Source organism: Amblyomma mixtum, chromosome 10, assembly GCF_055824585.1.
Source record: "Amblyomma mixtum isolate Tamu chromosome 10, ASM5582458v1, whole genome shotgun sequence".
NCBI classification, from domain to species: domain Eukaryota; kingdom Metazoa; phylum Arthropoda; class Arachnida; order Ixodida; family Ixodidae; genus Amblyomma; species Amblyomma mixtum.
In genome coordinates this window covers 169,883,101-169,907,215 of record NC_143021.1, presented here as the reverse complement: position 1 = coordinate 169,907,215, position 24,115 = coordinate 169,883,101, and the positions used below count along the sequence as shown (strand labels likewise).

General features: G+C 45.8%; 2 protein-coding genes across 2 annotated transcripts in view; both read left to right on the top strand.

The window, feature by feature from the left end:
- Positions 1-912: 912 nt before the first annotated feature.
- LOC149327712 (uncharacterized) lies at positions 913-4,872 on the top strand. Its single transcript, XM_089563298.1, has 2 exons — positions 913-1,182; positions 4,089-4,872. Exons 1-2 carry the CDS (start codon positions 1,100-1,102, stop codon positions 4,870-4,872), a joined length of 867 nt encoding a protein of 288 aa, XP_089419424.1. The 5' UTR covers positions 913-1,099.
- An 875-nt stretch (positions 4,873-5,747) lies between these two features.
- LOC149327711 (endothelin-converting enzyme homolog) overlaps positions 5,748-24,115 on the top strand; it is a 65,485-nt gene continuing 47,117 nt past the window's right edge. Inside the window, exons 1-2 of the mRNA XM_089564955.1 lie at positions 5,748-5,771; positions 9,245-9,388. Of these exons, the coding sequence (XP_089421081.1) occupies positions 5,748-5,771; positions 9,245-9,388 (168 nt within the window). The remainder of the gene's footprint in view (positions 5,772-9,244; positions 9,389-24,115) is intronic.

Genomic DNA, 24,115 nt, shown 5'->3' with positions numbered 1-24,115 from the left:
TTAAGGACGCAATACCCAGTGAGGAAAATGCGACTACCGCCATAGCATGCTCAAAGAGTAAATTAGATGTATGAAGTTGCGTTTCGGTTTCATTAGTAAAGACGGATGAGAACGCTGCGTTGAATAAAGTAGCGCACTCAGAGTCGGTCATAGCCGCGCCTGATTCGTCTTTGAGGGTAATCGCGTGTTCATGATGAGGGTTAACGGCTTGCCAGAACTTCCTAGGGTTATCGCTGACCATATTAGGAAGGTCTTGATGAAAAAAGTTGTGCTTGGCGTCATAGATAGCAGTTTGATACGATTTTTCCGCAGCGCGGTACTTCGCCCATGCGCTTTGCGTTCCATGGGCTCTTGCTGAGCGTAACAGGCGCTTCTTTTTATTTTCCAACTTTTTAAGACTTTTAGTAAACCATGGTTTGTGTGGATTAGTGTGGAAAGTTATTTGGGGAATGAATGCATTGACAAGGGCATCAAGTTTATTCTTAAATGCTAGCCAGTTCTCATGAATACTTCGTGAATGAAAACTTGAGGAAAAACTTACGAAAAACGCTGTCAGTTCGGCATTCATTATATCATAATTACCTTTGTTGTAAAGGCGGATTGTTTTATTGTATTTTCGGCGCCTAATTGCTTTAAGGTCGATGTTGACATGCATAGTTTTGTGATAACTAATCTCAGGGAGGTACGTAATGGGCTGAACGCTATCTGGGCAATTAGTCAGTAATAGGTCTAAAATGTTCGCACAGTTTTGTGTTACGCGCGTGTGACGTAGTGCAAGTCATGCACACGCGCCTAGCCGGGCAGAAGCCGCCCCCATTTCTGTTATCTAACCGCTTTCCTATATAACAGCTCGCCTTCTTGAATAAAGCGTCATTCATGCACCATGCTTCGTCGTGTCCACATGGTGTCAGAAGTGGCCGGTTAGCGACCGCGCAACGCAACCGGGCAACGTAACCGACGGCAGAAGCACGGCAATCCGGGAGGCCCGGGTAATTGCATCGGACCAGAGCCATGACAGACGCCGAGCAGCACCGCGCCCAGCCTGCCGCCCCCGTCACTTCGCTGCTGCCACCACCGAAGGCCCTGGATACAACGGGAGATGTCTGGCATAGCTGGGAAGCATGGAGGCAAGAGTTCGAGCTCTTCTCAACTGCAACCTACCTGGACCAACAACCGAAAGAGGTACAGGCAGCCACTTTTCTCATCAGTATTGGAGAAGACGCACGCAAAACGTACAGCACTTTCGTATTTGATGCTGGAGAGGATAAAAGCGACATTGCTGTACTGGAGCGAAAGTTTGAAGCGTTCTACAAACCAGCACTAAACCTAGCTTATCACGAGTTTCGATTTGGAAAGCGTGACCAGAAGGAAGACGAACATTTTAACGATTGGTTAACAGAGCTGCGTGTACTAGCAAAAAGCTGTGAATTCGGCGAGCTGGAAGAACGCATGCTAAGAAGCACAATCATTCTGGGAATGAGAGACAAGAAACTTCAAGAAAGGCTTCTTTCAGAAAATGCTTCCTTGGCCAAAACTGTTGAAATGTGTCGAGCTCGGGAACACGGCAAAGAGCAAAGTGAAGAAATACACTCCAGCAAGAACCGTCAAGTGGAGGTCAATGCAGTCCTTCAAATGCAAAGCCGCTGTAACAAATGTGCTCGCGTTCACAAAAGTGCGACATGCCCTGCTATGGGACGCACGTGCTTAAAATGTGGCAAAAGAAATCATTTCGCAGCTGCGTGCAAAACGAAGAGCGCTAACCTCTGCGTGAAAGAGCAAAAAGTGGCGTCACTAGAAGCGCATTCAGACGGACAGACAGATAATTTCTGGTTGAAAACTTTATCGCCAAGCAGCAAGAAAGACGACCGCTGGACTGCAATCGTGAAAATAGAAGAAACGCCAGTTGCCTGCAAGCTTGATACAGGAGCCAATTGCTCGGTCATATCACGCAGCCAGCTGCAGAAGATAACTCAAAAGCAACCCGAAAGCTACGCTGTCGTGCTGAACACATTTTTTGGTTTTCAGAAAAGAGCAACGAAACGTAGTCACCTTCATGTCACCGGACCCGAGGGAACATTTGAAACGACATTCTTCGTAATGGAAGACGACGTAACCGTGACTCTTAGCGGCTCAGTCGCCGAGAAGCTGGGCTTGATTCGCCGAATTGCTTCACTGGAGCACCAAGAGATGTACGACGTAGTCAAGCCGTATGAAGACGTCTTCTCCGGATTAGGCGAGCTCAAGGGTGTCGTCTACCACTTGAAGCTCAAGCCAGGTTCCCAAGGGGTGGTCAAAGCAGCACGCCGGATTCCGTTCGCAGTCGAGGACAGAGTAAAAACGGAACTGGACCGCATGGAAGCAGCCGGAGTAGTTTCCAAGGTGACCGAGCCAACCGAGTGGTCCAGCCACATGGTTACCGTCATAAATAACGACAAGGTACGCATATGTCTCGATCCATCTGATTTGAACAAAGCGCTGCTGAGGGAACATTACCCTATGCCAACGCTAGAAGACATTGCACCGTCTCTGTGTGGAGCACAATACTTTTCGACTTTGGATGCCGCTACGGGATTTTGGCAGATAAAACTGGATGAGGAAAGCTCCAAAATTTGCACAATGAGCACTCCGTACGGTCGTTACAGGTTCCTACGTATGCCTTTCGGCATTTCTTCGGCTCCCGAAATATTTCAGCGCGCCATGCACAAAGTACTAGAAGGTCTCACTGGCACAGCAGTCGTAATGGACGACATTCTAGTCTGGGGTGGCACTAAAGAAGAGCATGACGCAAATCTTGTCAATGTGCTGACAAGATGTCAGGAGCACAACTTGAAATTGAACAAAAAAAAGTGTAACTTCTTGCAGGAATCCGTCAAGTACCTAGGCCACGTGTTGACGCGCGAAGGGTTGAGCCTGGATCCAGGGAGACTGGAAGATATTTTCCACGTGCAGGCCCCTTGCAACCGGAAAGAGCTACAGACATTCTTGGGTATGGTGAACTTCGTTTCCCGCTTCATTCCTAATATGTCAACGCTCACAGCATCGCTCCGAGAACTTTTGAAAAAGAATGCTGCATGGGTTTGGGAAGACAGACATCAAAAAAGCTTTGAAGCACTGCGCGAAGCACTAGCAACGGCTCCCATATTGGCATATTACCAGAAGGGCAAACCAATCACCCTATCTGTAGACGCCAGCCAAAACGGAATTGGCGCTGTGATAATGCAGGATGGACACCCCTTAGCTTACTCATCTCGCTCGCTGACAGAAGCGCAGCAAAGGTACGCGCAGATAGAGAAAGAGATGCTAGCAATCGTCCACGGCTGTGAAAAATTCAAGGACTACATTTTCGGGCAGCCAGAAGTCATTGTGGAATCTGATCACAAGCCGCTCGAAATGATTTTCAAGAAGCCATTATGCCAGTGCCCTCTCCGCCTGCAACGTATGCGTCTAAACCTGCAAAAATACCATATAAATGTCAAGTATACTCCGGGAAAACAACTGTTCATCGTTGACGCGTTATCACGTTTTTCTAAAAAAGCACAGCTCGTAGAACATTGCGCGCATTTCCACGTTAACACTATCGCTTGTCTTCAAGCTTCAGACAGGCGCCTGGAGCAAGTTCTGCGGGAGACGGACCGTGACCCAAGCATGGTGAAACTTCGCCAGTATGCAAGCACAGCGTGGCCCATTGACAAGGCTGACGTCCCTCCCGAGCTACGAAGCTACTGGAGCTTCCGCGACGAGCTGCATACTGAATCCGGCCTTGTGTTCCGGAGCAATCGCCTTATCATTCCTGCCAGACTGCGCAGTGAGGTACTGGCTTCTCTTCATGCTGCGCACACAGGAGCAGAAAAAATGTAGGCACGCGCCCGAACCGTTGTCTTCTGGCCAAGTATAAACAGCGATATTGAAGAAGTCGCTCAACGCTGTCAAACATGCCAAAAGTACAAATCAAGAAATGCGCGACTACCGCTGTTAAGTCACGAGATACCAACTCTGCCCTGGGAGTCAGTAGGAGCTGATATTTGTCATCACAACGGTGCCGAGTACTTAGTTGTTGTTGACTTCTACTCTTTCTTTTTTTAAATCAGGCTTGTGCAAGCGCCGTCAGCCAACAAGGTTATTGCAGCATGCAATGACATCTTCGCAACACATGGCTTCCCAAGGCGACTTTGCACAGACAACGGACCACCCTTCAGTAGCCAACAGTTCAAGGATTACGCCAATAAGATTGGCCTGCAACACGTCCGGTCTAGTCCGTACTATCCCCGCTCGAATGGAATGGCAGAAAGAGCAGTACAGGAAGCTAAGAAGCTGTTAAGGCGGTTCCGTTTCGGCAGCACTGAGTTTTGTTCCGCATTGCTTGAGTGTCGAAATTCACCTCGGGACTCTTCTCTGAAGTCCCCTGTGCAGAGGCTCATGGGCCGACAGACAAGAACTCTGCTTCCTGTACCAGCCAGCCACGTACAGCCACAAACAGTGCCACCCAAGACCGTGCGACGAAGGCTAGAAGACATCAGGAGCAAGCAACGCTGCTTCTACAACAGAGGTACACGGCCTCTTCCAGAGCTTCGCACTGGCTCGACCGCAACTATGTACAACGTGCCCTCAAGATCGTGGTCCCCTGTCATGGTCGTACAGCGGGCTGAGACTCCTCGTGCCTACATCGTCAAAACGGAAGAGGGTCAACACTTTCAGCGCACAAGAGAACACCTCAATCCGGCTCCTCCTCCCTCGTCACCAGACCACGAGACTCCCGCGCCGCTGCCAGCTGTGGGAGTCCCAGACACTACAGGGACATCCGAATCTACACAACTCCGCAGGAGTGAACGGAAGCGCCAACCACCACGAAGATACCCGGCGCCTGAGTTCTAAAACTCTGCTTGCTTCGACGATAAAAAAAAAAGAGAGAGGGGAGATGTGACGTAGTGCAAGTCATGCACACGCGCCTAGCCGGACAGAAGCCGCCCCATTTCTGTTATCTAACCGCTTTCCTATATAACCGCTCGCCTTCTTGAATAAAGCGTCATTCATGCACCATGCTTCGTCGTGTCCACAGCGCGTAGGTTTGGATATTACTTGAGTAAGGTTAAAATTGTAGCAGAAATCTAGAAATTCGGTTTGGTTTGGTTTATGGTTTGGTTTATGGGGTTTAACGTCCCAAAGCGACTAAGGCTATGAGAGACGCCGTAGTGAAGGGCTCCGGAAATTTCGACCACCTGGGGTTCTTTAACGTGCACTGACATCGCACAGTACACGGGCCTCTAGAATTTCTCCTCCAAAGAAATTCTAGCCGCCGCGGCCGGGATCGAACCCGCGTCTTTCGGGTCAGCAGCCGAGCACCATAACCGCTGAGCCACCGCGGCGGCATCTAGAAATTCCTTTGCTTCGCCATTATTAGTTGTCGGTGCGGGCTGGTGCTGCCAATCAATATTAGGAAAATTAAAGTCGCCAAAGAGGAAGATGTGTGCGTTAGGGTGCTTCGTGATAAGTTTACTTACGGAATTATTAAGCTGACAGGAAAAATCACGAGAGTTATGTGGAGCCCTATAACAGACACCGAGTAAAATCGTGTGTGGTACAGCGTGGCAGTGGAGCCATAAGATTTCCAGATCGGACGAGTCGTCAATTATCGACATTTATATAAATGCTGGCTCATCGCTATCAGTACTCCCCCTCCTCGTGAGTCCTGGCGGTCTTTCCGAAAGACTTGGAAGTCTGGCAAGTCAGTTAGTACTTCGCTATCTGTGATGGCACCGTTCAACCAGGTTTCGGTTAGTATCAGTAGATTGCTGCTAGATGACAAGACAATATTGGAAATAAGTTCGCGCTTGGAAAGGAAACTACGTATGTTGGTGAACACAGCGGACAGGGGAACATGTACAGGCATAGGAAGAAACGATGCTATTAAATTCTGTAGAGTTGGCATCTTCGTGCAGTATGTTAATATTTATGTCGCCCATAAGTACAAATGGGAGCTTAGTGGAGATCAGGTACTCAAGAAAATTTTCAAGAAATTTAAAAACGTGTGATTTGTTACCAGTAGGAGGTCTATACATTACAGCTACAACAATGTTTGTAACGGACCGAGCCAAGCATTCCACACGGATCAATAACAGAGTATTCGTCCAGCAGAGAGTACGGATAGCCATTCCTCGCATAGGTGCCGCCGCGGTGGCTCAGTGGCTATGGTGCTCGGCTGCTGGCCCGAAAGACACGGGTTCGATCCCGGCCGCGGCGGTTGAATTTCTTTGGAGGAGAAATTCGAGGCCCGTGTACTGTGCGATGTCAGTTCACGTTAAAGAGCCCCAGGTGGTCGAAATTTCCGGAGCCCTCCACTACGGCGTCTCTCATAGCCTTAGTCGCTTTGGGACGTTAAACCCCATAAACCAACCAACCATTCCTCGCATAAATTGCAACGCCTCCACCTCTTCCTTCCTGACGTATTAGGCCATTATAATGATAATTATTTATGCTAATATGATCGTCATGGGATCGTAACCAAGCTTCTGTGAACAAGATCACATTCAATTGCACACCCAAAGATTCCAGGATCATATTAAGGCTGTCTTCCTTATTGTTCATACTCCGGATATTGAAGTGCAGGGCAAAAACGCTTGTCTTTGCAAATGAAATGAAATTAATAAATTTTACCATTAGCCATTCCTAGATCTCGTCTTCTCCGTTATTACTAGGTAGTTAAACTTTTTAGGCCCTTTACGCCACTGATCACGTTCCTCATTTTTATTAAATCCCGCAGAAAACATTTTCCATACCTTGTGCTTGGCGCATGATGGCCTTAGCTGCCTATGTGCCATAAAACCCAACACAACACAAACAACACAACACGCAAATGAAATTTGTCTTTGAATGACAGAGTCATAAAAAAGACATGGATAATGATAATCCATGGAGGTTCAGAACCAGTTAGCATATTAGAATGGAAAAAGCACTAGCGTGTCATCTTATCAAGATCTGCCCGCTCAGCTATCCTGATGACGTCACTTGTTTCATCTTTCCGCGCAAGAATCTTTCCCCTGTTTGTCCAAACAAATTTCCAGGACACTTCCTTCTTGCGCGTTTTTGCTGCTCCTAGCAAGTGTTTGTTAGCCGGGGTGAGGCGCTCATTGCCATAGACGGATCCTCCTTCCGAGTAGCCAAGGTCCTTGTTCGTAATCGTCTGCTTCCTAGCCTTTGCGAGAAAAGCATGCCGCTTATCTCGCCTTACAAAACGGACAACAATGTTGAATTCATCCGGGTTCCTTGCGGGAACGCTGTGGCATGTGCCAATACCAGAAGTGGTGACTGGTTCATCTATGATTTCAGAAATTTTTGTTACTACATCGACAGGTTCCTCCTGAGATGCGACATCCTTTATCTCCAGATTATTCATTCTGCCGTACTGCTCTAGTTCTTAAACTTAAACTTCCTGCTCTAGTTCTCAAACTTCCGTTACACTTTATCAACTCGCCTGTCTCTTTGCGAAGGGCTTTGACATCCGAGCCAATAGCACGAGTTTCATCGCAAGTGTCGCTACAAAACTTCACACTTTCTTTTACGCTGCGAAGCTCCGCCCTAATCTCACGCTTGAAATCCTCAATCACCTTAACAAATTCTTTTGACATGTTGCTGCTGTTGGAAACAGAAAAGGATCATCCAGGTTTGGCAGCAGCGCGCAGCAAATTAAAGGACCTCAAATTAACAATGTGCTTACCTGCAAAACGCAGTAGGTTAGCGTCGTGCTTGTCGTCTGCGCGCCGCTGCCAAACTGGTATGGAATGCGGGATGGTGACCGCTTTTAAGGGCAGCCGAAGGCGGCGACAACACGTATACGCTGTCTGATAGCCGCAGCCACTGATTCTCAGGGGCGTTGGCTTATCAAGTGTCGATGATTACTGCGGTGTGCTCGGGCCTTTCTTTTCCAGCGGCTGGGTGAAATGCGTTCTTGCAGTGTAGTACGTGCGTATCCTCCAGCGTTGTCAGAGCCCGGTCGACCTCGTAGGCGTGGTACACAGCGTCTGCAAAAAGCAGTAGGTTAGCGTCGTGCTTGTCGTCTGCGCGCCGCTGCCAATCCTTCTCAATGCCCGCAGTCTACTCACAGAATCCACCGGCCATGCCGGCACCTGTGTTATGTATCTTTAGAGCGCAGCTCTTTGGCGTTCGTTCCTGGGTTTCGCGTCGTCGTCGTCGTCGGCGTTGTCGTCGGCGTCGGCCTCGTAACCAGCTCCGCCCCCCTTTCATCCGCAGCTGGGGTTGACTCACTATCGGCGTCAGCGGCATCAGTCAGTCGCTGCTATCTCTTCCCTCCTCCCTTTATCGTGTTGTCCGCTTGCTGCGCGCGCTTCTGCCCCCATCGTTTGCCGCTGGGTGTACACGCCGCCCCCCTCCCCCCTCTTCCTGCGAGTCTCCGGTTGTCAAAGCGCCGGCTCGAACTTAATTCCTTTCTTCGCTCCTCCTCCAATGCAACCCCTGTGCGGTGGCAATCAGAGAGCCAGATCGGTGGCGGCGGATCTGTATATGTGCACCGCCCGAGCCGAAATTGCCGCTGCCGTTCGCCACTGCGAAATTATCTGCCAGTTCTTTCTGAGCCATGAGCGAGACGACCGATGGTTGGTTGGTTGGTTTATGGGGTTTAACGTCCCAAATCGACTAAGGCCATGAGAGACGCCGTAGTGGAGGGCTCCGGAAATTTCGACCACCTGGGGTTCTTTAACGTGCACTGACATCGCACAGTACACGGGCCTCTAGAATTTCTCCTCCAAAGAAATTCCAGCCGCCGCGGCCGGGATCGAACCCGCGTCCTTTGGGTCAGCAGCCGAGCACCATAGCCACTGAGCCACCGCGGCGGCTAGACGACCGATGGAAGTCCTCCGTCTGCTAAAAAAAAAAAATTCTGTGATAGCGCATACATGTGTTGCTCGATTTCTTTGCCTCAATCTATCGAAAAGGTGAAACAGCTTATTTGCTGCGCTCAAATTTCGCATTAGGAAGTAACGTAATCGTCGGTAATTTTTTTACTCCTCTGGCTTACGAAGTTCCATTCTCTATGAAAGTAGTGCCTTTGTCGTTAGAATGGCGGTAATCGATCTGCGCAGGCCAGCTTCAGTTGTCCTCACTGTCCGCCCCTTTTTTTGAAATAAGATAAGAATTTATTGGGGCGCATATTGGTCAATTGCATAAATTCAGCATACAGGCGCATAGTGTGTTCCACGGCCGCACCAGCGTCAGCGCTCGTTCCTGCGCGCAGGTGGTCGGCCACGAGCTCTTCCACCTCTTCGGCCAGCCGGTGGGCGAGCATGCGCCCAACGTGGACCCCTTTGCCGTGTGGAACACCGGGGTGTCTCCGTCATTTCGGCGCAACATAAGCTGCCTCCTCAAGTCCTACGAAACGGTGCGTTTCTTCCTGCTTTCATGGGCCCCGTAGGGCGAGCAGCATCCTGTGCTGCAGCTAAGCCTTCAACGCGCTGCGGCTAACCAAGTCAGCTGGCTGGGGACAGTGGGGCAAGGTAGACGTGTAGCTAACGCAGACTAGTGTCAGTCAGCCTGACGATGTTATAGAAATACATCATTTACTGAACAGCGCCGAAAAGGGCATGGACGCTGAGCAGAACACGACGAGGCGAGGCGCTGAGTTCGAACATGGTTTCTTGTAAAACACGTCGCGTACGTGTACATTTTAGCCTGCAATAGCACCTTGCAATAGCGCCTTGTGACGACGGCGGTGGTAATGAGTGAAATTAAAAAAATATAAACAAAATTATGAAGCTTTTAAAAACAGGAGTTCTTTCTTGGAGCCCGCACGGGAACCTTCAGTCTCAAGGTGATGGCGCTTGGCTCTACCAATACGGAAGCTGTAGTCCGCACCGTGGCGATAGGTTGTAAGGTGAAGAGTAGAAACCACGAACGCTGGCTGTCAGTGCCGCGGTCAAGCCCCGGCCGACGGGCTTCCCACCTGTATACCAGGTGGGGGGGCCTCCGGGACGCGTATTGCCAAACTATAACCCGTAGAGCATTGGCGAGATCGTGTCTCCCTGCCTGACACCTTTCCGTATTGGAATTTTATTGCTGACTTTATGCAGAACTATACTAGCTGTGCAATCGTTATAAATATCTTCCAATATTTTCACATAGCACTCTTCTACACCCTGATTCCGCAATGCCTGCATGACAGCTGAGGTTTCCACTGAGTCAAATGCTTTCTCGTAATCAATGAAGGCTATATATAGGGGTTGGTTATATTCTGCGCATTTCTCTATCACCTGATTGATAGTGTGAATGTGATCTATTGTCGAGTATCCTTTACGAAAGCCTGCCTGATCATTTGATTGACTAAAGTCCAAGGTTGTCCTGACTCTATTAGCGATTACCTTAGTAGATACCTTGTAGGCAACGGACAATAAGCTGATTGGTCTGTAATTCTTCAAGTCCTTGACGTCTCCTTTCTTATGAATTAAGATAATGTTAGCGTTCTTCCAAGCTTCTGGTACTCTCGAGGTCACAAGGCATTGCGTATACAGGGTGGCTAGTTTTCCTAGCACAATCTCTCCTCCGTCCTTCAAGAGATCTGCTGTTACCTGATCCTCGCCAGCTGCTTACCCTCTTTGCATTGCTCCTAAGGCTTTCTTTACTTCCTCCTTCGTTACTGGCAGGATGTCCCATTGCTGTGCTCGACTGCCTCCCTCAGTAACTTGATGATTAGGTTCGCTACTGTATAGATTTTTGTAGAACTCTTCGGCTAATTCAACTATCTTATCCATATTGCTGATGACATTGCCCTGTTTGTCTTTTAGCGCATACATCTGGTTTTTACCTATGCCCAGTTTTCTCCTCACTGATTTTAGGCTACCTCCTTTCCTTAGAGCATGCTTGATTTTCTCCATGTTAAACTTTCTTATGTCGGCTACCTTGCGCTTATTTATTAACTTCAATAGCTCTGCTAGTTCTATCCTGTCTGTGGAGTTAGACGTCCTCATGCTTTGACATTTCTTAATCAGATCTTTAGTCTCCTGAGATAGCTTGCTGGTATCCTGTCGAACAATCCTACCACCTACTTCTGCGGCGCACTCTGTAACGATAGCTGTAAGATTATCTTTCATTGTTTCAACACTGCGGTCGTCTTGTTCAGTTAAAGCGGAAAATCTGTTTTGCAGCCTGCTTACAGGAGGTATTCCGGGGATTGGAATGGGAACAGTTGGGGATAAGAGTTAATGGAGAATACCTTAGTGATTTGAGATTCGCTGATGACATTGCCTTGCTAAGCCACTCAGGACAAGAACTGCAAAGCATGATCAATCAGTTAGACAGGCAGAGCAGAACGGTAGCATGCAGAAAACCAAAGTAATGTTCAACAGCCTGGCAAGGGAACAGCAGTTCGCCATTGGTAGCGAGGTACTGGAAGTAGTAAGACAATATGTCTACTTAGGGCAGGTAGTGACCGCAGATCCGGATCATGAGAGGGAAATAACTAGAAGAAAAAGAATGGGGTGGAGCGCATATGGCAAGTTCTCTCAGATCATGAATGGTAGCTTACCAATATCCCTGAAGAGAAAATTATACAGCAGCTGTATCCTACCGGTACTCACCTATGGGGCAGAAACGTGGAGGCTAACAAAGAGTGTTCAGCTTAAGTTAAGAACAACGCAGCGAGCTATGGAAAGGAAAATGATAGTTGTAACGTTAAGAGATCGAAAGCGGGCGGAGTGGATGAGGGAACAAACGCGGGTTGATGACATCTTAGTTGAAATCAAGAGGAAGAAATGGGCTTGGGCAGGGCATGTAATGCGAAGGCAAGATAACCGCTGGTCCTTAAGGGTAACGGAGTGGATTCCAAGAGAAGGCAAACGTAGCAGGGGACGGCAGAAAGTTAGGTGGGCGGATGAGATTAATTAAGAAGTTTGCGGGGATACAGTGGCGGCAACTGACAAAGGACAGGGTTAATTGGAGAGACATGGGAGAGGCCTTTGCCCTGCAGTGGGTGTAGTCAGGCTGATGATGATGATGATGATATCCCGTAGACGCACTCGAGCAGACGACGCCGAGGAGTGCGATCACGTGACATGAAGTCACTTCCGTCAACAGTTAAATTGGCCGCTTTAAAGGTCGCGGCGGCAGTCACGGTGTTTTCGGGCAGTTGTAAGTAGGTGGTTCCAAGACCAGTGCAAGCCGCCTAGTTGGATCCAGGATACTTGCCTCTGAATGGTTAAAGTGCGCTGATTCCAAGGTGCTATATAAGCCGCGCGGTTGGATGCTAGATATGCGTATTGCATTGGTCCTCAAACCGACGTAGGACCTTTGCGTTGGCGATGTCACGAAGCGTTTGTTTGGAGCCCTCTGTGGCCGTTGCAAGCGTTTCTTATTCCTGTGAGGATCACCACGGACAGCGGCGAGTAACAGCTGCTCGCCTTGCAGAAAGGAGGCTGCTCATGGTGAATTTCCTGTGCGTGCATAAGCTACACAGCACAGTGACAGTGTCCGAGAAGTGAAAGTGATTGCGGTCGGAGCAAGTGCTCCGTCGAGGCAGAGAAATTCGCACGTGCTAAGGCTCACTACGCACGCAGTGTTTTTCGAATGCTGAAATGAACTTGGCGTTGTGCAGCTTGTCGCACTGGTTGCAGTGATCGCGACCGAAGCGAGCGTTGTTATACGACATTGTTTCTGTTACGTATACGTCACCGATTTTGATCGCGCTTGGTATAGGTGCTGTGCTTCGAAACTGCTGTGTGTGCGACGTGACGCGATCTTGGCTGCACAGACGTCGAACTGTTTTCTTCCGCGACAACAGCAGCTTCGTCATCCTTCTGCGTCTTGCTGCTTCATACAGCACATTTTGTGATTATGGATGCTCGGGCTAAGACGTGCGAAAACATCGGTGTGTAGTGCAGTGGTCTCTTGTGGAGCGTCGTTTTTTTTATTATTTCCTGCCTGCTATGCGGACCTATGTCTGCAAAAATATTTGTGTGAATTGATGACAACACAAACTTCTCTGCTTGTGGTGGGCTGAGCCAGATGAGTATACCCCTTACAAAAATTTCTACCCAGTTTTAATTAAATACTTATTGAGTCTCGGCAATAAATTGCGGTTTAATTGAGAGCTTATAGACTCTTTTGTTGTTTCAATTCAAAATTGGCCACCGCATTCCAATTGGCTGTTTATTAAGTTAACTCGATAGATCCAAATTGAGATTTTATTGACTGGCAATACATATTTAAATGACTGTTTATAAACCTGCAGTTCACATTTAATTGCATGTCAATTAACACTCAATCATATTAAGTTAACATTTAATTGCCAGTTTATTATGAATTCTTTTGTGGTTTAATTGACAGTTTATAGACTTTTTTGTGTTGAGTTTCAATTTTAAATTGGCCACCGTATTCCAACTGGCAGTTTATTAATTTAACTCAATAGATCTATATTGAGATTTTATTGACTGGCAATACATATTTAACTGACTGTTTATAAACCTGCAGTTCACATTTAATTGCCAGTTTATTACTTGGCATTTTTAAGGCGAAAGCATTTAATGTTTCATCGTTGTAAGCAGCAGTTGTCGACAGAAATTTCACGCTTTTCAGTTGGTCCAAACGCTCGTGACGTCACAGTGCGCGAATTTCAAACGGGGCCAATTGTACTTTGGCTAGTAACCAGGCATACAATTGAAGGGATCGTATAGTGATGCTCCAAGTAATTGGGACTAAGCTTAGTTAATTGCTTAATTACTCAATTAGAGTAATTAACTTTTCTAGTCAGGTCATATAAATAAATAAAACCGAGTAAGAAATTGGTCGAGCTCGGGAATTGAACCCCGGTCTTCGGAGTGTGAGACGAGCATGCTATCCACTCCGCCATGCCAGCTCGATGGTTTGGGAAGAACAAAGGGGCGTCTAGTGAATACGGTGTCTTCGCTCACTCTCATCCTCCCCCCTTCCCTTCTGGCGAGGTTTAGGTGTCCACCGAGATATGAGAGACAGATACATTTCCTTTCCTCAAAAACCAATTTACCGACGAGCGAGGCATAGAACCGAATGGTCGATGGCGTTCTATGGACTCCTGGAAGCGTTGCAAAACGCTGTCGCGTTCCACTCTTAGAGGCGAAGCTTAACATCTTAACCACACATCAGCGATCGCACTTTAGGTCAAAAAAGTGCCACCCTGTATTTTGACGGGTGTCCACCGAGATATGTGAGACAGTTACTGCGTAATTTCTTTTCCTCAAATACAATTTTCATTTTCTTCATTACGGGCCATCTTTGTCTTTCTTCTTCCACTCCCACTTCCTCCCTTCCTCTACGGTGCGGTTCAGGTGTCCACCGAGATGACAGAGAATTACTGCGCCCTTACCTCAAAAGCGTTCAAAGGGCAACGCATCGCGCCGAACGGGCGGTGGCGTTCCTTGGGCTCCCTGGCAGCGCTACAACACGCTGTCGCGTTCCACTCCTAAAGGCGAAGCTTAAGCGTCATTAATTAGCAGTTAATTATAGTCAGGCACAAATCAGTAATTAACCATTAATTAGTGATTTGTCGTCACTTAGCAATTAGTACTCAATTACATGTGACGCCACCAGTGCCACAGAAGCAGTCAAAGTGGTGCGGAAAACGCTTTCGCCTCTACGCACTTTAGACAGTCAAAGTGCCCCTGAATTTTTATTTAATTTACGTGCAGTTCACACTTAACTGACAGTTTATTAAAAGATCTAAATACATCGAGTCGAAAGTTTCCTGGTTGTTTATTAGCGCGCCACAGTGTTCCGACCTACATATTGTTTCCACTATATGCGTGTGGTGATCTCAAAATCACAACACTGCGACACACTCGCACAAAAGAAAATTGGCGTATTACCCTTCCTGCTGTTTCCAGACCAGAGTTTCAGAAATGGGTTCTGTGACATGGCATAGTGTGTTCTCATCTGGCGTGACCCAGCCGGCAGATACCAGCTCTGGTGTGCTTTGGTTTACTGTTTCCTGGTGCGGTTGGTGTAGCATTCCGGGATGATGATGTCAAAGGAAGGGTGAAGCATCCAGAAACAAATTTGTTACCTAACATGTCTTCATAGTGATGCTCATTGTTTGGACATACTATCGTGAACAAAATTAAGAAACCAATGCAAGTGCATGCTGAAACGTGCCATATTGCATATGGGCATCGGTCTCGACAACAGGATTGCTTCGTCAGGCGGCGCCCGCATGCAGTTTGGTAAAGTTCGGCAAGAACTCACAGGGGTCTCTCAAATTTGAGCACGGTAGTATGTACGTAGCAGCATGCAAATAATTATTACATGATTCATGTTCTTGACAAGCACGAAGAGCAAGTACGTATTGAAAGAACAAAAAAAACGCTCACATTTGCCTAAGAGCAACCTTAGCTTTATTAGTAGACAAAAGCAGCGAATGAGTCACACTGGAGGCCCCTCGCGTCATAGCGTGCATCTTTTCCGAGAAAGTCAAATATCTTTCATTGCATTGATGGCAGCTTGAATCCATTTGTGTGTAGCGACAGTGCCTGAAGATTAAGGGAGAAAAATTATATATTTATTATGATATACACTGCTGCAATAATCCCATTGCAAAGACAACTAGCAAATACTGCTATTTGCATTAAAGGAGGATGGCTAATGTGACAGCACCCATGAATGCCAACACTGAATCATATCCCTTAGGCCTCAACACATTTAAAATACCGAGCTTCACAGCACATGGCCGCCAAATACCAACAGCCCTATTTCTAAAGCATGACAGCTGAGCATTCATGAAAATTTGTTAATTCCTGGCAAGTTTTTCTGCTCATGCACTGCCCCATTGCTCTCAGAACCTCGCCATTTAAGCTGTTTATACTGTCCCTCACATGAGCTACGAACTATGCCCATCATTTAACATCTTTTACACAAACCTTCACATGATGACATACCTACAGTGAATTGGTCACTAGCTTCCATCCCGTACATTTGTTATTATCCTTTGTTTTGTGCTTCCTAATAAACCACTAACAAATCCTGAGGTGCAATTCTCGAATACATTGACGGAGTGAATATATACTACTGTTCTAAATCCAGCTAAAACCAGTAATCACCTGTGAGTGCATCCATTTTCACTTGCGTGAGTGCTTCTGTAGAGCCTTTTCCTTGCCTTCCAATATCCTTCTCCTGAGCAGTTGCCAATGAAGCTGCGCTGTACCACTGCTTCTCTTCACCACACAGTTGTGGTGGCCCGCTTCAGAAATACTGCATCCTTCTGGATTCCGTCCAGAGTTTGTACACAGCCTTTTCAATCTCGAAACAATAAATGAATGCACCTGCAGGAAACAGAACACAGGAGTAAAATTTCTATGCTGCAGTCACAGCCAGGAATGAAACGTTAATTGCGGGTTTAACGTCAAAGTGACTCAGGCTTTGAGGAACACCGCAGTGAAGGGCTCCGGAAATTTTGGCCACCTCGGGTTCTTTAACGTGCACAGACATCGCACAGTACACGGGCCTCTAGATTTCGCCTCCATCGACATTACACCGGCGCGGCCAAGATCGAATTGCATTTGTTGATTGCATAGTGTCATATGGTACTATGCTTTCATGCCTGTTGAAGCATGCAAGTCAGAAATCATGTAGTTGTTTAAAATAAACACAAAACTTACACCTTCACAATGATGTTCTCATGCAATAGTAGTAGGTTCCGGTGTAAGAAAGAAGTGAAAACGGTAATTGTGTACTTTGCCTTTTTATAAGGTTAACTGCACAAATCATTTAGGAAAATGATTTCATGCTGATGAAAATCACAGATTAGTGTGTGTAATAGCAAATATTCCAAAATAAAAATAGTATGCAGCAGTAGGAGCACTGCCTGTATATCACACAAGAGGCTGGGCTTGCTAAGAGCAATTCTGTAATTCCAGCTCTTCCACATGCCCTTGACACAACACTGAAATGTGCAATACCTAAAAAATTTAAATGTGATAAAGAAGGAAGTGTAACGCAAACAGACGACTCACTAGTAGACAGAGGAAGTAGAAATAGTAATGCAATAACCAGCACTAAAATGCACTAGCCTTCATAACAAAATATGATGCAATTAGTCACACCAAGATGCAGAGCCATGCCAGACAAGCCAGTTTCTTAGAATGGCAAAAGCACAACTACACTCTAGTATTTCCAAAAAGGTGCGCATGTTACAAGCCTAGTGCTTCTTTATTGCTATGCCATTTTTCACTACGACCATTGCTGCTAAGTGCACGAGAAAAAGAGGGTAGCATTTCGCATTTTACCTCTTTGTTGTTTGGTTTGCTTTTCTTTGTACTTGGCTCCTTTCTATTTCTGAGTATATACAGTGCAACCCATATAATGTGGAAAACTGATAATGTAAACAGTTGTTAGCGCAGCATGCATTCATGTCTTATATCCTATTTTTTTCGAGTTGTTTAGCCATGCCATAAGGTAGCAAGCCAAAAATCTTAGTCAACCAGGTCGCTACAATCTCCTAGACAGATATATGTGAATTAGAGCAAGTATACTCACTGAAATGGCAAAAATCTTAAGGTTTACAGTTAAATTACTATTTCAGCTGCACTATAATGCCTTTCATATTTTGCCCCTCAAGTGAAATCAAATGCCTTAGCTGGAAACGTCTCTGAGGATCAATAACTTCGTGTGGGCTAGTCGGTTAAGCATCGTTGTAAAAGGCAGCGCAAAAGAAACCAGGACGAAAGGGAAGACACATATACCACAGGACGAGCGCTGAACTACCAACTGGTAGTTGGACGAGCGCTGAACTGCCAGTTGGTACTTCAGCGCTCGTCCTTTGGTATACGTGTCTTCCCTTTCATCCTGGTTTCTTTTGCGCAGCCTCTTACAATGGGTCTCTGAGGAGTTTCATGCGACACTGGCGTTACAGTAGAAGAATGAAAGTTATCCTACTGCTACAACTGTTTAGTAGGAGTGCTATGTGACGCAGGTATTACAGTAGAAGGATAGCAAGGCTGGCCTCCTGCTGTAATATCGCCTTAAAATGCTGCTCTGTAGCCCGCTACTTCAAATCCAGATTCAAAGTTGCAGTATTGGATGACGCCTTATTGAGAAGAAACACACATATACCATTTCAAAGGGAAATGCCAAAATATGCCGTCAACACTGGTTCAAAGCACACTGGTGCAGCACACTGATCTCAACACAGAGTTCTAGAAAAACGCACTTCAGAAAACTCAGTACTTGCATATGTTCTGCAATACACGTTGAACGGGCACAGACAAGGAAGACAGCCCCACAGTTGGACAGCGGAGACATCCTTTTCAGTGACAGCTCTTTTCAGACCTCTTCACCATTGGACAGCAGGCACTTCACCTGCATAACATCATCATATCTGATAACAATGCATTTCGTCAAGTCCTTAATGTTTCTTTCTGAGTATGTGTCGTTTACTATACTGTATAAAAATTGCCTTTCACTGTCTACACACTGTTTTAATATATCCCCGCTGCATTCTAATCTCATTGCCTTCCTGTGTTTGCACTTTGTCATGTATTCCTGGTTTATTTTTCTTTTCTCTCCTTGTTGCTGTTTAGGCCCAATTTTTTTATGTATCCCCACTCCCCTCTGTAATGCCTTCGGGCCCTGAGGGTACAATAAATAAATAAATAAATTTGAATTTCACCTGTGCAATCTATGGAAGATGAAGTACCCACAATAACAGTGTTAATGGGTAAGAATTCGTATTGCCAGTTTCAAACAAACACAAGGAAAAGTTTAAACAGACAAAAGTTAACTTGCTCACACTTGAATCCACGATAAGCTCTGCACTGTTTAGGGTTCTTCAGAAATATTTAATCTGAAAGGGCTGTATGAAAAGGCTGCAAAGCGCTCGAGCCTATTTTTGAACTGGTTATTCTTCAACATACAACAATGATTTTTCTTCACGGTCGCCTGCCACTAAAACCACTTTACGGCTACACTAATGATCGAACAGGCAGTTTTCTCATTGGGGAAGCCGTATCACTCCTCTATTTACGCGAATACGCGTTCATACAGCCTGTTACTGGATGTGGCTTTTCGAGCTTGTAAGACACCACTGCGAGGCGATTGCACTGACAGTTCAGCCTTGGAGGACGACGTATTCAGTCCGCTTTTGATTCCAACGCGATTAACCGCCCGCCACAGTGGCCAGTAGCGCGTATCGCTTGGTCTGGTTTGTTTATTGGGGTTTAACGTCCAAAACCGACTCAGGCTATAAGGGACGCCGTAGTGAAGGGCTCCGGAAATTTCGACCACCCGGGGTCTTTAACGTGCCCTGACATCGCACAGTACACAGGCCTCTAGAATTTCGCCTCCATCGAAATTCGGCCCCCGCGGCCGGTATCGAACCCGCGTCTATCGGGTCCGCAGCCGAGCGCCGCAACTACTGAGCCACCGCGGCGGGTCTGGTGCCGCACAGTTCGCTGCAGCGAACACGACTCGATGTCGTATCGAGCAGAGTATATCAAATGCCGAGCCCTGACGCGCACTCGCGTAGCGCAGTATGCAGCGCCAGAGACCGAACGACGCGCACTAGCGGCCACCAAGGCGGGCAGCTATGAGCTAGCTGTGTCGAATGCAGAGCTCGACAGCAGGTTTAATCGTCTCGCATAGGTGTGTTCAAAGCTTACGAAGCCTCTTCAAGAAATTGTATCGACGCGTGTACGCGCAGCACATAATGCAACGCTAAACAGGTCAAGTTGCGTGCACTATCGTCAAACCGCTGCGAGCGGATAGCGACAGAAAACATGCGTGCAGGCAGCAGTGCACAACCACGTCGAACAATGATTTTAGCTTATTTTCACGGCGTTCGCGTCGCAACGGATACACTGTGAACACAGACAGGTCAGCTAGTTAGTGACTCAATGTAGAGTGCATTTTGCCACCGCAGAAATAACCGTGCACAATGGCGGCAGCGCCTCATCTCTTCCGTTTCTTCTCGCCTTAGTGCTAGGTGGTTAATTTGCGTGGTGGCAAATTGCGCGCATTCCTGCGCATTATTACAGGTCTTACCTGAAAACGAAGACTCGACGCCTTCCAGTAACCGCTTTCTTCTTTTGTAAGGCGGTTCCGGTAGATAAAAGACGCAGCAGCTTCCATCGGTGAAGTCCAACGTGCTGTCATGACGAAAAGCCAGCAGGCTTCCCGGCGCGGTCACTTTTTCACGAAGCACACGAAGTGCTGGAAATTGTACTGCCAGCGGTGCCAAAAGCTACGATCACAAGTCAACCCAAACACGAGTTTGAAGCAGCGATTTTGAAATCAATGCAACACAAAACATGCCCAAACGAGCGAGCGGCGAGCACAAACGGCAGCACGCCGGAATGACCCGCGTGGTCGCGTGGTGCCAGGATGTGTTCGTCTTGTCACGTGACCTGCCAGCCTGCGCGCTTGATTTGAACGGCGTTAGCAAGTCTGCGCGGCGCGGGCGCAAGGTACCGTCTTTGTCAAAAGTAACCAGGCTGCATGGTTTGCTTCTAGCTTGTATAGTGGAGCCCTCGTGGCTTTCCTTGAGATCAAAAGGTGCTGGAAGATAAGAAGACCCCAGTCCTTACCTTTAACGACCATTTCAGCTTCAGCGAAGCTGTAAGTGCTCCACTGCATGAGCTAGAAGTAAACCATGCAGCCTGGTTGCTTTTGACAAAGACTGTACATATGCTGTATATTGGTTTCTCAATAGTTGTGTTGAATACTGGTCTCACGAGGCATTTCAACAGCCTGTATGCTTATACTCTATGGTCCAATCAAGATTATGCCATTTTATTTCATGCGTTTGCCTACTTTTTGTTGTAATAGTCTTTAGTTACCCTCGTGTACATACGTGTGAATGCTCCCTATGTGAGCAAATGTGTACGGGCCCTTATAACCCACACCTGTAAAAATCCCCAATTGGATTGACATCTTCAATCAAAATAAATATCAGGTTTTTTCAGGGAAGACTCAAAAATGTTCAGAAATAGGCTTTTTGGGGTAAAAATATGGCTTTTGCGGCACATTATTACCAGTATCGCTGGGCACCGGGAAGCCGGTTAATTGGCTTTGGTAGTACGCTGCTAAACTAATTTCTAACTTTTTAACTGTCAGAGATAGGCAATTCGTTGCAATTAGAGATTTGTAGCCGGTCGTTAGTAGTATCCATATCAGTTTTTAGAATTTCTAAAACGCGATTACACTCGCTGCTGTGGCTCGACAAAATTTGTCTGCATCGTGCAAAAATACATTCACTTTCGAAAGCATGCAGGCAAAGCAAGTCCTCCAGTGCATGTAACTAGTCGAAAAAGCCAAATTTTGTCGAGCTGCAGCCCCAAGGGTAATCGCGTTTTCCAAATTCTAAAAACTGATATGGCTATTACGACCAGCTACAAATCTCTGATTGCAACTAGGCGTCTAACTCTACTGATTAAAAAGTTATTTATTAAAAATTAGTAAACCAGCTTACTGAAGACAATTTACCATCTTTCTGTTGTCCGCCAACACTGGTGATAGCACAAACGATATTTTTACCCCAAAAGCCTATTTTTGAAAATTTTTGAAAGTGATTGCTGAAACGCCCGGTATTCAGGTAATGCTGCTTCCGCACCATTATGCTGTCACATTCATGAATCAGTAACTCAAGTTAGCTCTCCCTTAAATTGTGTAATTTAATTGCAACCTAAGGAGAGTTTCATACAACATTTCTCACTTGGTACCAAAAAAGAATACTGTGTTCAGTTATACGTTAAATTTTACACTGCGAAGCGACCTCATGAGCAGTGTTTTTCCGAGTCACAACCTACAACCAACTTCAACATCGTGACCTCTCCCATAGCAGATATAATATGAATAAAGGCTGTTCAGATGAAATGGGAATCGTTTGAGCTGTTGTTGCGGTTGGTTCCATAATTGGTGAGAAATCTGTTGTAAATTTAATTTTTGTTGCTAAAGTTTTAGTTCACTTGTAGTCAGTTGTATTCATATTTGCTCATATCAGTCAATAACATATTGACTTTTTAATGACTCGTGAGAAATCGTCTGTAAATGGATTTTTTCTTCCTTGAGATTTAATTCACTTGTAGTCAATTAAATTTATATTGGGTCATATCAGTCAATAACAAATTGACTTTTTAATGAGACGTGAGAAATAGGCTGTAAATGGAATTTCTGTTGCTTGAGTTTTAATTCACTTGTAGTCAATTAAATTTATATTGGGTCATATCAGTCAATAACAAATTGACTTTTTAATGAGTCGTGAGAAATGGGCTGTAAATGGAATTTTTGATGCTTGAGTTTTAATTCACTTGTAGTTAATTAAATTGATATTTGGTCATATCAGTCAAGAACTTATTGACTTTTTAATGACACGGTGAGAAATGGGCTGTAAATTGATTTTTTGTTGCTTGAGTTTTAATTCACTTGTAGTCAATTAATTTTTTTTTTTGGGGGTACCTGCATCGCCTTTCAGCATTACAGCAGGGGGGCACTTTCACATTCAAAAAAACAAAAAAATCATGCACTTAACGCGTGAAAAAAGGCATCATTTGGTAGAACATTAACAATATGTGGCGGCAAAGCATTCCATTCGCGAACTGTTCGCAGAAAAAACGAATAACGGAGTACGTCACCTTTAAAAGGAAATTCATGAAGCTTTAAATTGTGGTCCCTTCGCTTCGAGACATAGAAAGGCGGCTTCAAATATTTTGATCCGTCTATGCCAGTCTTGGAATAGAAAATATTATGCAAAAATTTTAATCTCAGATTTCGTCTTCGAGTTTTAAGTTCTGGCCACTGAAGATTCCTTTTGCTTTCCGAGATACTGAGTGTCCTTGAATAGTTTCCAAGTACAAAGCGGACTGCCCTATTTTGAATTTTTTCCAATTTGTCAATAAGTTCTTGTGTGTGCGGGTCCCAGCACACTGATGCATATTCGAGTACTGTGCGGACTCGAGTAAAATATAGCTGTTCTTTAAGATGCTGTGGAAGGTGGCTGAAATTTCTTCTTAACAAACCTAATATACCAGCTGCTTTCTTTACGACGTAATTAACATGCTTTGACCACCTCAGGTCCGCAGTAAGATAAACGCCTAAGTATTTAAAATTCTGTTCTTTTTTCAAGGCCGCATGGTTTATAGTGTAGATATAAGCAGGGTAGGAGCGCTTCCTCGAAAAGGTGACGTGTACACACTTTTTAGTATTCAAAGTCATGTCCCAATTATTACACCACAAGGCTATCTTATCTAAATCGTCTTTGCTTTGCGCATCAAGTGAACAATCTATAATTCTATAAATCACGCAGTCGTCTGCGAACATTCTGAACGAAGAAGTAACATCAGCATTAATATCATTTATATACAACAAAAAAAAGAAGTGGCCCCAGAACAGAGCCCTGGGGGACGCCTGAAGTGACAGAACCATAGTTCGAGGAGCGACCACCAACAACTACTCACTGCTGCCGTAGGGATAGGTATTCAGAGATCCATACAATGACTCGTTCATTCAAATTGTAGCTGCGTAATTTAGAGACAAGGAGATCATGCGCAACAACATCAAATGCCTTCTGGAAGTCCAAAAAAATGCAATCAATAACTTTCTGTTTATCAATAGCAACCGCGATATCATAAGTAAACTCAACCAACTGTGTAGAGCAAGACAAACCTTGGCGAAATCCGTGCTGAGCAGGGTTAAGTAAATTATGTTTAACGAGGTGCGACATGATAGAACTGTAAATTACATGCTCCATTGTCTTGCAAGCTATACTTGTTAGAGACACTGGCCTATAGTTTTCTACCAAATTTCTAGGTCCACTTTTATGGATGGGCACAACGCGAGCCAATTTCCAGTCTTTTGGCAGAGTGCCTTCTTGCAAACTCTTTTCAAATAATCGTGTAAAATACAATGACAATGTATCAGCGCAATTTTTGATAACTGCTGCTGGTAAATCATCTGGGCCGCTTGCAACCGACGGGTTCACATTGCGCAATAACTTGCGAATTCCTGCTGTACTAAAGATAACTTCGGGCATCAGATCAGCACTTGCTGGAATCTGTAAAGCTCGCGAGTGGGATGAAGTAAATACCGACAAGAAATATTTACTAAAGGTGTCAGCCTTACATGCGTCGTCTTCAATGAGCGTATCACCACTTTTTATCGT